The 14,808-nt window shown below is 40.8% G+C and overlaps 1 protein-coding gene across 8 annotated transcripts in view; it reads right to left on the bottom strand.

Moving 5' to 3' along the window:
• Window positions 1-14,808, bottom strand: part of PCLO (piccolo presynaptic cytomatrix protein) — a 419,720-nt gene that overhangs the window by 195,920 nt on the left and 208,992 nt on the right. For 7 of the 8 annotated variants that reach the window (XR_006298484.1, XM_043588723.1, XM_043588725.1 and 4 more), the window contains exons 5-6: window positions 7,604-12,698; window positions 5,226-7,240 (exon numbers count right to left, since the gene is read on the bottom strand). Coding sequence is in view for 7 of the 8 variants with exons in the window: in XM_043588723.1 (XP_043444658.1) it covers window positions 5,226-7,240; window positions 7,604-12,698 (7,110 nt within the window). In the remaining variant the exon portion in view is untranslated. The remainder of the gene's footprint in view (window positions 1-5,225; window positions 7,241-7,603; window positions 12,699-14,808) is intronic. The other variant, XM_043588726.1, reaches the window with a different exon arrangement.

Genomic DNA, 14,808 nt, shown 5'->3' on the forward strand with positions numbered 1-14,808 from the left:
TTGTAAAGGGAATTCAGCTACAAGGTAAAACTTTTTTGTTACATAGAAGTTACCAAAAAACAGATTTTGGCTTTGGAGCTATGACTTTGATATGAGAATGATAGGGTCTGGAAAATGGAAGAATGTCTTACAGACATTGGGGAACATTACATAACTCAATAAAATTATCTCAGATAACTCTCTGCTTCAGCTATGCACGCTGTACACATTATTTTGTGATTTTTATGTTAATTAGTGCTAATTTTAATAAATTGAATATACAGGACATTGTAGGGGTTAGCCTGAACTCAAAGTGCCATTGAAACACTAACTAGACACTAACGATGCTTCTGCCTTAGAACTTCTATGTCAAAGATGTGATCCAAGTTCCAAGATGGAAAAACCATATGTGAATTAAAGGATCTTATGCCACACACAGGTGGATTCCAAAAGGGTGGGAATAAAATGAAATTTAAATCTCCAGGAAGGAAGATTCATTCTTTTTCTTTTTCTTTTTCTTTCTTTCTTTCTTTCTTTCTTTCTTTCTTTCTTTCTTTCTTTCTTTCTTTCTATCTATCTATCTACCTACCTACCTACCTACCTACCTACCTACCTACCTATTGTGTATGAGGGGGAAAGGGGCAGAGGGAGAGAGAGAATTTAAGGAGGCTCCAAACTCAAAACAAAGCACACATGAAATGGGGCTCAATCCCACAACCCTAGGATCATGACCCAAATTGAAATCAAGAGTTGGATGCGCAGTCAACCTAAGACACACAGGTGCCTCAGGAAAATTTTACCCATAAGGAAGAATTCTGTAATAACTAAAGTGCTCCAAAAAGTTTCTGAGACAGTTACTAAGGAAAAAAAAAATGAGTATGGAAAGACGACCAAAAGTCAACCAACCAAGCAAAAACAGTCCACATTTGTCTGTGAACAAACAGAATGTACAGCATAGTGCTTCAATACATATTATGAGCTGAAATGTGTCTCTCCCCCCTCCCCTGACCACACATAAAAAAAGTATGTTGGTGTACTAATCCCTAACACCTCAGAATATGAAACTAGACACAGAGCCTTTACGGAGGTAATCAAATTAAAACTAAGTCACTGATGCGGAACCTAATCTAGAGGACTGGTGTCCTTATGAAGAAAGGAAATTTGGACAAAGAGATGGACAGAGAAGGAAGACAAGGTGAAAATACAGGGATACCGCTATCTACAAGACAAGGAATAACAGAGGCTAGCTAGGAGAAGCTGGGAGAGCGGCCTGGAAGAGCCCTTAGAAGGACCCAACCCTGTTAATACCTTGATTTTGGACTTTTAGCCTCTAGAACTGATACAATAAATTTCCCTTCTCTTAAGCCATCCAGTGTGTGGTACTTTGTTCTAAGAAACCTAGCAAACTAATACAGTTCAAGAAGAGCAAAATGATCCCAGTCAAGCATGAACTCTGCCCCTTGAGTCACCTTGTACCTTTAGAGCTTACCACAGTGTCTGAAAAAGTGCAAACAGTGAGTGACTGAGATAATGCGTGAATGAAAGCAAGAATACATTTAAAAATGAATAAACCTAACTGAGAGGGATTTAAATCAGAATTGTAGGTAGAGCAGAGGAAATGACAAGATATAAAGACCAAGCATGGTCCTGAATTAGTAAGAAAAATCAGATAATGGCGAGTTTTTTTAAGAGACTAATAGAAAACAAGAACTGTGAAGTTCAGAGGCTAATATTCTAATTCTGACCAGATCACTGGTTTATTAAGGAACAATGATAAAGGTACTAATCTACTCTGGGTTTTGTTCTTCATCTGTAAGGTAAATGGACTGCCTAATAGCTGAATACCATTCAACTTGTTCAGTGTGTCTGCCAGATGTGTTACCCAAAGATAAACAAAGTGGAAGTCACACTTTAAGTAAAGGGGCTATCATTGTATGTTATCAACAGGACTTGCTAGGATGGGTCTAGATTGTGGCAAGGAAAAAGTAAGTGACCAGAGTCTTTTAATACATGTCTTGTCCCATTGCTTTTATGCTTATACTTCTCCCTTTAATACATTTATTCAATAAATATTGAGTGTCTATTTTGTGCCAGGCATTGTTCTAGGCACTTGGGACTAGAGAGCTACAATCAATGCAAAACTCCTGTTCTTGCAGAGGTGAGGTTCTACGGGAGAAGAAAGATTATATTTGATTAAATAAACATTCTATTAATAAACATTATATAAAATTTAAATATATTCAAATGTATAATTATTTAAATAAAGTAAATATATCTTAAATATATATATTATATATATGTATAATTCAGAGGATGCATAATGGGAATTTATGGTGATATGAAGATTTATTTAGAGAATAAGGTAAGGAGAGACTCTCTATGGAAGTAAAACTTAAGCAGAAACCTGTAGACAGGCATGAGCCAGACAAAGATGGAGGAGAGGGAGATCCCAACACAGGTCCAGGATGGGGAGGAGATTGGCAAGGTCAGTGGTAGGAGCAGAGGAAGAGGAGGGGGCTAATGTGAGGAGTGACTGAGGAGGTTGTGAGACAGGCAGAGAAGAGATCATAAGGGCCCATGTACAGAAAATTTTAATATATTCCAAATTTGATGAGGATCTGCTGGAGAGTTTAAGCTGTGGACTGTGTGACACAATCTGTCATACATTTTAGAAAATGAACTTAGGTGCAGTTTAGAGAATTGGCTGTAAAGAAGGCAAGAGTGGAGGGAGTCCAGGGACTAGATAAGAGTGTAAAGGGTTAAAAAAAAAAAAAGATGCTGGTTTTGGTCTAATCACCTGATAGCCAATGGGAAGTAAATCCAAACTCTAACTCAGAAAATTAGAGTCCCTCTGACATGTTCCTTGCTACTTTTCCAGTTTCACTTACAGTTAAACTCTTCCTCTTCCTCTTTGCTTTATGTTTGGTAATCAGACTGAATGTTTACATATTGTGTTTCCTCTGTTTGGAAGGGCCTCCAGTTTTCTTCTCATGGTTCAACAGAGATTTCACCTTCACATTCCAGAACCTCCTCTGTGAAACATTTCCTGACACTTCCAGAAAAGGAGATCTTTCCACAGAACCTCATAGAGAATAGAACTTCTCTTTCATGCTATATTATATTATGCTATTTTATGCTGTGTTGTCTCAATGGCAACTGAAATGTGTGATTCATTTCAACTTTACTAGTCTGAGAAAATTAACAGTATGTAAATTAATGAGCTAAACTTCTTAACCCTATATCACTATGAATATCACTTAGAAGATTATTCTTTTCAGTACAACTGAAATCCATACTTACAATTAAGAAATTAATTTAGCTTTTAAACAGACTGAAAGCATATCTAGAAATGGGCAAAGAAACAAATTATGAAATTCACATAAGAGAATCAAAGTGTCTAAAGTGCCAAAAACATTGCCTGTATATAAAATGCTCTACTCTGTGCAGGAAATAAGGCAGTATCTTTCAGTTGGTATACAATTATTCCATATTAAAGCACTGAATTCAGCCAATTAGAAAAAGGAACCATTGAACTGTGTTTCAAGGCTCAATACATCTAGGAATTTCAGGCTCAGAAATTATTTAGTATTTCTACCCAACTTCTTTTACGATTAGATAGTTAATCAGTATCAGTACCTATAACACAACTCACATAACTCATTTTATCTTTCATTTCACATTTCCAAATCTGAAGTGAATACTCTGGGGAAAAAATACCGACAACTTCAATCTCTTCTCTAACTGAGTTCATATGAATTAAGGGTACTGGGCCATATATTAAGTTAATGATCAATACATCAACTGGAAAACCTTATACTTTCTAATGATGTAATCCTACAGTATTAAAGTACTGTCAAAAACCACATTTTCCAAGTTTTCCAAGAAACTAGTTAGGCGAATTTATATGCCACTGCTAGAAAAATAAATACCTACACAGAGAGCAGAATTGAGAATCACTTCTCACAATATATATAATTCTAGAAAGAAAGCCATACAAAAAATAATTCTCTGTAAATTGAACGAAATCTCAATGCATTAGTGGTTTCCTGACTTAACAGCTAATGACCTCTGTCCCCCCACATGAAGACATTTTTATTTTTAGGATACACTGTTTCAAAAAATACGTAATAACAAAATGCCACTATGAAACTAGAAAACAGACATGAATTTGTAATTGTTAAATATCCCTATCGAGATGTCTCTTTACCTATGAATAGAGTGACTGTCATGCTTAACGGCATATTTTTCAGTCCATGGCCAATGTTTAAGGCCGGTGGAAATGTAGCAATATCTCAGAAAAACCCATTTAGAAGCTTCGGGATTTGAAGACCTGAAGTTCAGAAACCAGTAAATTAATGGAACTTTTAATGTGAACATAAATCCTGTCTTAAATTGAACTATCGTATTTATCAACAGCCTTCTAAAGAGTTATATATTAAATTTTTAGAGTAGAATAAACTTTTAATAGCTGATGATTAACATCTGTTATTAGCTCAGCTAGAGAGATCTTTACAAATGTGTCCAACATATCTGTATATTTTTCCTTTGAAGCATACTCATATATTTTTAAATAATTATCACTATTATTTAAAAGAACATAATTTTTTTTTGTTTCTATAAGCCCTAGGACTAAGGCTTACCTGATGTTATATTAAGAAAGTTGTCAGAAAATAAATAAGCATGAATGAACTATGAAATCATATTACACTTTCATCTGCCAGTCCTAGAAAAGCTCACTTTTGAGCAGTCAATGTTCTAAGCCCTTTTATGAAACCATTCTGGCTGGAAGATGAAATTACTTTGATGATCCCCAAGGACCCTTCTACTAAAGAACTTCAGGTGTCACTGCATCTAAATTTAAGGGCATCCTTTGCCTTCCCTTTCTGTTTATGTTCAGTATTTATTCCATCATCCTTGAAAATACATATTAACTATATCCACTGAAATCACAGTCTACAACTGACGTTGGGAGACTTCAAGATTAGAAGAAAATTTTCAATCTCATTGGTCATAAAGTAATAAATTTCTTTCTCATTTTGCCTCACATAAGATGTCTTCTTTTTCTGGTATTTCTAAGTGGGTGGAGACTTTTCTGTTTTTCCCCAAATTTCTAATAAACTAGTCCTTACTAAACTTTAGTATTAGGTTCCTAAGTTACCAGGAGCCTCAACGCCTCCTCAAGTCTGCACACACATGGTTAACATCAACTCATCTACTGTCTTCTAACTGAAAAGAATCACTCTTACCGTGTAGCCCTCGGTATACTGAAAAGGAGCCCTGGAACTTTCATCTGCTGTTGGACTCAGAGGCTTGGGGTCAGACATGGACCGCTGCATCATCTTGGCTGTTTTAGGACTTGCCGGGGGCACTTTAGCCATATCTGGATGCAGTACTTTCTGCGGACTTATATCATCAGGGAGGGGTTTTTCATAAGGTACAAAGGCTGATTCTAAGGCTTTGCCTGGTGAAAGTGGTGAGATGGGTGAATAAAGGACTTTTGGAGATTTGGGTGGGGAAGGAGCCAGCTGTAATGTGGAATCTGCCCGAAGGTGAGATGAGTAACCAATCTCTAAAGGTGTTGGGCGTTTCTTGTCTTTGGGTGGAGATGTGGCACTCAGATATTGAGGACTCTGTGTGTCTGAATCTGCTTCTGTTTGACATCCTAAACTGCCCCCTTTGTAAGTCTTTTCAGGTGCTGAAATGTGTTTAATTATTTCTACCTTGGCATCCACGCGTGCCCGTACTGAAGGCGTTCTTATGGTTCCGACTGGTTCAGTCTGCACAGATATCTCTGCTACTGTTTGAACTGCTATGCTGGAGACTTTGGAAAGGGGTTTGGTCTTGTCAGCCTCTGCAGTGCTGTCACCATATTTCCCTACTCGAGCTTTCCTCCTTGCTCTAGCAGGCACATCCCATTCATCCTGATCTTCATCATCAGTTTGGACACTCGTATCAACACTCTTTTTGGTTCTCCTCCTCCTACTCACATAACTCCGATCTGCCACGTCCTCGTCGTCGGTTTGAACGCCACTGTCCACTATCTTTTTAAAGCAGCGCGGATCATCGGCCATATGTTCCCCGAGCTCATCATACTGTCCACGAACTTTAGCCGCAGCGCTTCTCTTTTTGGCTGGTTTCTCATCTTTCACAACCACATCTGTTAGAGGTATTTCTGAAACCGTACTCAGGATGCCAGGTGGGGCGATGTACTGAGTGACGCCATCAGACTGCACCGTGTACCATCCTTGGCTCTGTGGTATTTCAATTGCCACGACGGCCGAGGCCGTGGTGGTTGCATCCTCAGTTGCCCAAAACTGGCCGCCTTCTGGGGCAGCGTACTGACCTTCCAAAATTGCCTGCTCTGTCGTGGTTTGCGGAGAAGCAGTTCCAGAGGGGTCATAGTTATACTGGTAGATCTGGCGAATCTTCTGCTCTTCTAGCTGCTGGTGAAGCTGTTGCTGCAGCTGTTGGATCTGCTCCAGCTGTAACTGCTGCTGAGCTAATGTCTCCTGCCTCATCATAAACTGGGCTTGCCGCTCTTCTTCCTGCTGATACAGAAGGTGCTGCTTCATAGACTGCAGCTCCTCCAGCTTTTTTTGAACCATGATCTTTTCCTGTTCTCGGAACCTTTGAATCTCCTGACGTTCCCACTCTAATTCCTCAGCAAAACGTTGCTGCTTGATTTTCTCCAGTTCCAAGAGCTCACGCTCCAAGTCGAGCTGCTGCTGTTGTTTGCCTTCTTCGGGGACAATTAAAATAGCACTTTCGTCTCCCACCACTTCGGAAAACACGTCAGAGGCTGTGGTTAGAGTGGGAACGGAGTCTATTGTCTCAGCGGTAAGGGTTTCCACTGTAATAGTTTGCAAACTGGCATTGATATCGATACCGGTTGCCGCAATGTCTGTTTCAGACGCACCTGTTGTTAGGAAATATGATCTAGGCATTGGCTGGCTCTGGTGCAGGGCGGATAGCGAAGTCACCGTGTCAGCTGTGTGCACGCCAGACAAATCCCTCACCGTGGTGCTGAAAATGGAGCCAGGCTGTGTGGTGATAGCAAAAGTGGAGGGAATCGGAGTTGCTACTGAAGAATAGACAACACCATTGGATGACCTCAAAACACTCCCCACACCATACTGGGATCCCGGAGGTGGAGTCATTCTCGCTGTGGAATACTGTGGGGTACTAATCCCAACTTCTGAAATGACTTGTCGTGTTTCTGGATATGGACCTGTAGTCTTGCTTGAATAATCCATTACCTCACCTGAAATACAGGGTAGAGTTACAGTCCAGTTCCCAGAATAAATGATGCGTTTGGGGTTTGAGGGCCCTCTTGATCTTGACGAACATAATGAATGGGACTGCATGCAAATCCACAGGTTAATCTAATTGGATGCAGAATGAAAGCAATGTTGAACATGCAGGCACATGCAGGTGACTTTGGGCAGAACAAATTAAAAACTGAAGAAACAAAAGCGCACATGTACTCCGAAATATGCTGCCAAAACATCCAAAGAAAGAGAAAAAGTAACACAATTGGAAAAGGGACCACATTTTCATCCTGAAATGAGATGAGGGACACCATAATGACATTTCAAGGAAAGGTCTGCTGCCACATCATACTGACCTGCAGTAATTCTCCCTGAAGTTAGATCTACTGCTGTATCAGTTCCTCCAGAATAATCAAAAGCATTCTTACTTTTATAGAAAAAATGTCCAGCTTCTGCTAAATTCGTGTCAGACATGGAAGGTTTCATTCCCCCAATCCCTCTATAACCAGAAGGGCCTGACCGGTCATATTGATAGTGGTCATCCCTATAACCAAAACGATCCTCAGGAAGAGTAGTTGCGGGCTGCTGTGCTGTGCAGCTCCTTCCAAAAGGTAACTTGTAAACCATATCGCAGCATACAGCTCTTCTTCCTGCAGTCAGATCGACAGGCTTTTCATCATCTTCTACTATTTTGGTCACCACACCGGAAGTAGATTCATCCATCGTTACAACAGTTCTGTGAGACTTGGTTGTACTGAGATCTACTACTTCCCCATCAGCCATTCCCTGGCGTGTGACGCTATCCGTCCATCCATTTGTGACTCCGACAGGAGGTGCGGTAACAGGTTTTGTAACAGCCGATGTCACTGGGTGTGCTGATGTACCTAAAGATAAGTTTATTGGTGCATCCTCCCTAACTGCAGGAAAGGCCTGGCCACTCGGTATCCTGTACGGGGGAGGCTCAGCATGCTTCGATGTAGTAAGCTGGAGGGGTGCTGGTGTTGCATGTTCTATACCCACTAGGCTTTCTGGGCCCATGGTGTAACCTGAACTAGCTGCGCACGTGACAACAGTCACCGTCTCAGTGACCAGGGGCATCGGCGTTACTGCTGATGAAGTTGCACTGAGATTTATAATAGATGGTTGGACGGCGCTGATTTGTCTCCCATAGACTTCATGTGTGGTGGTCTGCCTTTTCATATCCATTGTGGAGGCAGAAAGATCCATACACTTTTCAGTTACTTTAACTTCTACTTTTGGTACTGTACGCAAATCAATGGCATCACCAACAAGCGGCAACTTTCCATTTTCCTTATGCTGACGCTTCTCTAAATGTAGGTTATCTAGAGCAAGAGGCTCTGGTGAAATCGATATAGAGACACTGCTGAGACCAACACTAGTGAGTGCACTTCTGGCTGCTGAAGCCTCAGCCTTGGAAACTTCAGTTGTGAAAAACTGTGTAACTGAGGTTGGGGCTGCTTGAAATGAAGATAACGTTGTGACAGGGACAGCAGAAAATGTCTCCAAAGCTCCTGACATGTACAAGCTCTGTTCTGAAGAACTTGGCATTCCTGCAGTTGTCATAGGAGGAACTACAGAAAACACTGGTTCGATGGAAATCAGGTCTTTGGGGGGTGATCCCAGGGGCCAACTGGTAACTGCTTGACTAGTTGAAGAATCGGTTGGAGTCCCAGGTTCAGATGGCAATGTGATAACCACGTAGGTTTCCATGAGGGATTTGGAAAATCTTGGTGAGGACTTGTTAGAGTGAGGGGATGCTGGGGAGGTAGGGGAAGGTAATTTATAATCTGCTGAAGTCACTAAATTTAATGTCATGTTTGAAGCTAAAGATAGACCTGTTGGCTTGGGGTGTGTATCTGTTGATTTTTGTGTAGTTACTGGAAGCTGAGGGACTGCTGGTTTAGGGGCAATCGGAGGTTTACTTGGCTCAGGTCTATGTGTAAAGACAAGTCCAGATGGGATGGAAGATGGCTTAGGAGGAACAGGAGGAGGTGCAGTGGTACATATTTTTGTTACAGGTAACCCATTACTTCTTGGAATAGCTGTAGCCTCTACTGTAGTAGCAGCATCAACTAGAGGTTTAGCTGTAGTGGTTACAGTCTCTGGAGCTGTAATTGTTAACTTTTTTGTAGGATGAATGATTGGCTTGGGTGAGGTTGGTGGAGGGAGAGGTGGAGGGGGGGGAGGAGGGGGAGGGGGAGGAGGGGGAGGGGGAGGGGGAGGGGGAGGAGGAGGCTGTGCTGATGTGTCCAAAGAAGAACTTCTAAAGAATGGACGCGTTTTAATTGGAAGAGAGGTAACAGAAGGACTGCCGGATGGCAATGGAGATGCGGGTTTTGTTTGATCAAAGACCTGTCCTGATATAAAGCACGTTGCTGAAACCCGCTCCCCTACTGGAAGAGCCACTGCAGAAGAAGGAGGTTGATCAAACACAGTTTCAGAAAAGCTCATCTTTGTTAGTTCAACCTCAGTCTTCTCCCTTTTATCTCTGTAAGCTTCCAGAACCTCGAGAATAATTCCATTCCCAGTGTCCTTCTTGGCTTTCTTCACTGTGTCTTTTGCAGATACAGGTAAGTCAGTGGAAACAGTGTCAGCAATCAGCCCCTCCGGTTTACTTCCTATAGATTCTAGAATAGGAGGCTCCACATCAGATAAGGAAATCACGATATGATCAGCACCAGTTCTTCCATCTGGTGTGGTGGCTCGATCTAAAGATACACTTATTTCTTCCGGATAGTCTATAATGCTGCCCGGAAAATATGTTGATGAAGAAATTCCCTCAGAATCTTCAAATTTAGTTACTACATCCACTGGTTCCATATAAACTGTGGTTATGCTATCCAAGGTAGTGACGGGTGAGGAGCTATCTGTGGTACAAACTGAAGAAACAGAAGACGTGAGAGAGGGTGTGTCAGAGGGTGGGACGGATGTAGCACTTTCTGAAGGCTCAGAGTAGGTCAAAATCAGTGATTCATGGGCAATTATCTCTTGGATTTCCCTTGTATAATCTGTTACATATTCATCCTCAATTTCTTCTGTTGAAAAATGTTGGGTTATTTTGACATCTGGGATAGAGAGTGTTGCACTGCTGGTCGAATCTGTAAGAGATGCTCCTGAGAGAACACTTGATGTCAAAGATGCATCGGGCACCCTGTCAAAGTCCACGGTAGACTCTATCATGTCATCTGTGATGGGGGCCTGGGTTGGACTGGATCCAGGTGTTAGCTGCATTTGCTGCCTCTTCATGAGTTCTTCATAGGCAGCATCAGCGTCTAATAATTTTTTTTCTTCACTGGTGGAAGTCACCATACTACCCAGATCCACTATTTCATGGCTTTCTGGGATGATAAAAGAGCTTGAAACAATGTCTTCTTGAGGCACAATAGAATGTAAGCTTTCTAACTCATAAAACTCTTTCTGGAGGTCTGTTATTTTTTGCATAGGATCTTCATAAATCTGTTCTGGGAGTCTTATTTTCTGCTCTTTCCCTCTCTGCTGCATAAATCCATTTTCGTCTTCTTGCCTTGTTAGCAGACTGCCATCTACCGAACCATTGTATGTGTCCTCTACTAAAGATTCATAAATATAATCCTCTATTAACATCCCGCCATACAAAGGCTCTTTTTCAAACATTTCATCTCGTTCAGGTACAGCTGGAAAAGGTTTATATTTGTGGGTTTTGTGCATCATTTCTTCATACATCTCCTCGGCACTTTTTAATGCCTTTTGGCCACCTTCTTTCTGCATAATAGACTGCTCATCTGTTGGTGAATATAAAGACACAGCTGTGGGCAATTTATAAACTTTTTGCACTTCTATTATCTTTTCTGGGCTTATTTCAAAGCCTTCTGGGTCTGACTCTATGCTAGGTGAGTATTCAGAACAAGAAGATCGATGCAGCTCCTCCATTTCCGCAGCCTGGCGTAATTCTTCTGTTGGAGATGCATCTTCAATGGGAGAGAGATTACTGGGTGGTGTCTTTGGTCTTTCCCTCCTTCTCTGAGCTCGAAGTTCATCTTTGTCTTTCTTTGATTTCTTACTAGAAGTCTTTCTTTGCTGCTGTTCCAATTCCCGCTGCTTTTCTTGCTCCTTTAATAATTCTTCCTCCTCTCTCAATTCTTCTTCCTCTGAAGAATCTTCAATAGTAGGTAAAAGAGGACCATGTGACCTGTGGCGAGCCTTACGTTGTTGTTTGCTCTCTCCTTTTTTGTGACTTGGGCTACTGTCACTGTCCTCATCAAGAGACGACACTGAGGTAGGGGATGTGCCAGGAGTGAAGCTGGAAGCATGAAGACTAGAAGACCCTTCCCCTCTTGACCTATCTTCTGGGGAGTCTGTCAAGCTCTCCATTTCCAATTCTGGCTCCTCATCAAAATACAAAGCCGTTTTTTTCTGTGATGAGTCTGCAGAGTATTTATCTGCTATTGTGCTGTTGAGTTCAATGGTTTTGAAGCGACGTAGCCCCCCTCCTCCAGCAACTACAAGTTCTTCACTCTCTTGACTTTTAGTTTCTCTGTACTTAAGCTCAGGACTCTCATCAAATGTCTCATCATCTTCATCATGCCACGAATGGCGTCTCCCTGCATCATCATCAAAGCTGGCACTGCTTTTCCGAGTTAGTCGCCTGTGTTTCCCGGCTGTTGCTTTCCCTTTTCCTTTCATGTCTTCCTTCTTCTGGCTCTCAATACTACTACTAATCTCTTTGAGCTGGCTCCTAATGAACTCATCATCTTCAGAAGCTGAAGCATCTTCGTCAGCACTCATTTCTATAATCTGTTTTCGAATAAAGTCCTCCTCTTCACCAGACCCTTGACTATCTTCCTGTTTATACTCATCACTGCTCGATGAACCAACACTGGTTCTCCGTTTTCTTTGTGGAACAGGTGAATTTTCACTTTCACTACTGTCTTCAACTGAATCATAAAGCTGTCTTCTTGTAGCTGTGTCATCAACAAACTCGGACTTTTCTTCGTGGTCCTTTCTGGAAGGAATGTCTTGTTGGCTATCTTTTTTTAAAGTGTCTTTTTCTTCTGGACTCTTTTTGAGCTCCTCTTCTGAAATTGTAGTTTCCACTGTTTCAGATAAACTCTGAGTTTTCTGTGGGTCCTTTGGCTGCTCAGAAGAAACCTCATGAGGTTGAGTTTTCTTTTCTGCCTTTTCTTCAACAAGTGTACTTGCCTGAGCTTCCAAAATGGAGAGGACCGTACTTTCTAACTTAGCCAAATCTGAGGGGCTGGAAGGACTGCTTTCTTGGGAAAAAGAGTCCTTTTTGAGTCCCTTGAGCAAATCTTTTTCATCACTTGGAATAAGACTTGGAATTTCACCAAGTGAACTTGATATCCCATCAGAAGAATATCCTGTGTCACTCAGACCTTGTGGGCTTTTTGGTTGCTGAGAACTTGAAGTGTCTGATTTGTCATCTTCCTTTTCCTAGCAGGGAGGAAAAGATACAGGAAAAACTTAACGTGATTAAACTAGTAACATGGCCTCTCTATTACTCCCAATTACTACTATGAACTGAGGAATAATTATAGGATTTCTTTTCAACTATAGGCCAGTGTTTTAAAAAAAAAAAAAAAAAAATCTCTGGGCCCAAAACAGTTAAAATAGTTGACACATACTGATTAAGGTTAGTTTTCAGTTAAACTAAGTTAAATTAAATGTCAATTCTCAATGACATTTGATTTTTTTCCATGAATACTCTTTATATTTCAATAGCATTTTCTTTCAAACACGTGATTATCTTTCTCAGCACATTTACTTTGGAAAAATGTTCTAAACTGTCAAAGAGAAAAATTAATTTTTCATTAATATAATCAATACCTTAGAATTCTGAGGACAGGCAAAGAAAGAAAAAAAAAAAAATCAGAGGATGGGCTTTGTACCAGACTACAAGTTTTAAGAGATGATGGAAAATTTACTTAACAGAAATATGTAGGTAATATGACTGTAATGTTATCCATCTCAACTATCAGAGGAGATTTATTTTTGAAATAGACTCCAATAAGGCACTACTTTTATTTATTTATTTTTTTATTTAAAAAAAAAATTTTTTTTTTTCAACGTTTATTTATTTTTGGGACAGAGAGAGACAGAGCATGAACGGGGGAGGGGCAGAGAGAGAGGGAAACACAGAATCGGAAACAGGCTCCAGGCTCTGAGCCATCAGCCCAGAGCCCTATGCGGGGCTCGAACTCCCGGACCGCGAGATCGTGACCTGGCTGAAGTCGGACGCTTAACTGACTGTGCCACCCAGGCGCCCCGTGGCACTACTTTTAAAAGACACTTTAGGGGCGCCTGGTTGGCCCAGTTGGTTGGGCGTCTAACTTCGGCTCAGGTCATGATCTCACAGTCTGTGGGTTCAAGCCCTGCATTAGGATCTGTACTGAGAGCTCAGAGCCTGGAGCCTGCTTCGGATTCTGTGCTTCCCTCTCTCTCTGCTCTCCTCCACCCCCAACTCGTGTTCTGTCTCTCTCTCAAAAATAAATAAACATCAAAAAATAATAAAAGATGTGTAAATAAAAAATAATTTAAAGATGTGAAGACACTATATTTACTTGGTATTGTTATTATAATTCTCTATCATTTGAAGTGAATGTTTAGAAACTATAAACTTTGAAAAAGTTAAGCAATAATTACTGACTCATGGCTTTACCTCAAGAGAAATATCCAGCTATTATTTTTATAGTGTTGCTAATCTCATTTATTTTCAGCATCACACCTCAAAGATATTTAATAAATATCACTTACAAATGTCTTCTGACTTTGCAAATACATTGGGCTTTTACCTTTACACCACGTCAAAGTCAGCTCCTTTCAACCAGTTCAATAATTAAATTTTCTAAATGGGATCGTGGGCTTTCCAAGGAGCTGGGACACTAAGCAGACAAATCACAGCCTCGACCTGCTGCTTTTCTTGGGCTGTGATGAGGCCATGCCAGTGATTTGGTTCCAGAATCAGAGTAGCCTTAAATGAAAATACTAAGCACAGAGGCTTTTTCTAGAAGTCGAAATTAAAATTACCTATGAGCAAAATGGAACTCAACTGATCCAGTGAGTTTTCATGCTTAGAGTGTTAAAATAACCCCCCCAGCCCTATGGAATGAAGAGGTCAGAAAACAAACCACAGGAGGACATGCTCTGTTTGACCCTGGCCTCTGAGGCCACCTCAATTCCACTAAGTCTGTGCCTTGAACTAACTATCTGAATATTTTCAGTGGGTTTATAAGCATGGGCTCCTCCCATGATCACACGTCACGTTGAACAACAAACAACAAACATGAAAGAAACTTTCTTCCTTCTTTCTCTCCTCTCCTTCCTTCTCTCCTCCTTCACCTCCTTGTCTTTCTGCTTCTTTTAGCTGTAGAGTTCTCAAATATAAAAGCTGTTGGTTTGATATTCATTTTCCACTCATGTTCCTCTCAATACCTATATTGTTACTATGTACAGTTAGAAACATATTTTGAATACATTATGTGGTAAAATTCTTTGGCCAAATTTACAACACGACGTAACTCAAATTCAAAAAGACTTAGGGGCT

This window comes from Prionailurus bengalensis, chromosome A2 (genome assembly GCF_016509475.1).
Source record: "Prionailurus bengalensis isolate Pbe53 chromosome A2, Fcat_Pben_1.1_paternal_pri, whole genome shotgun sequence".
In the NCBI taxonomy this organism is placed as follows: Eukaryota; Metazoa; Chordata; class Mammalia; order Carnivora; family Felidae; genus Prionailurus; species Prionailurus bengalensis.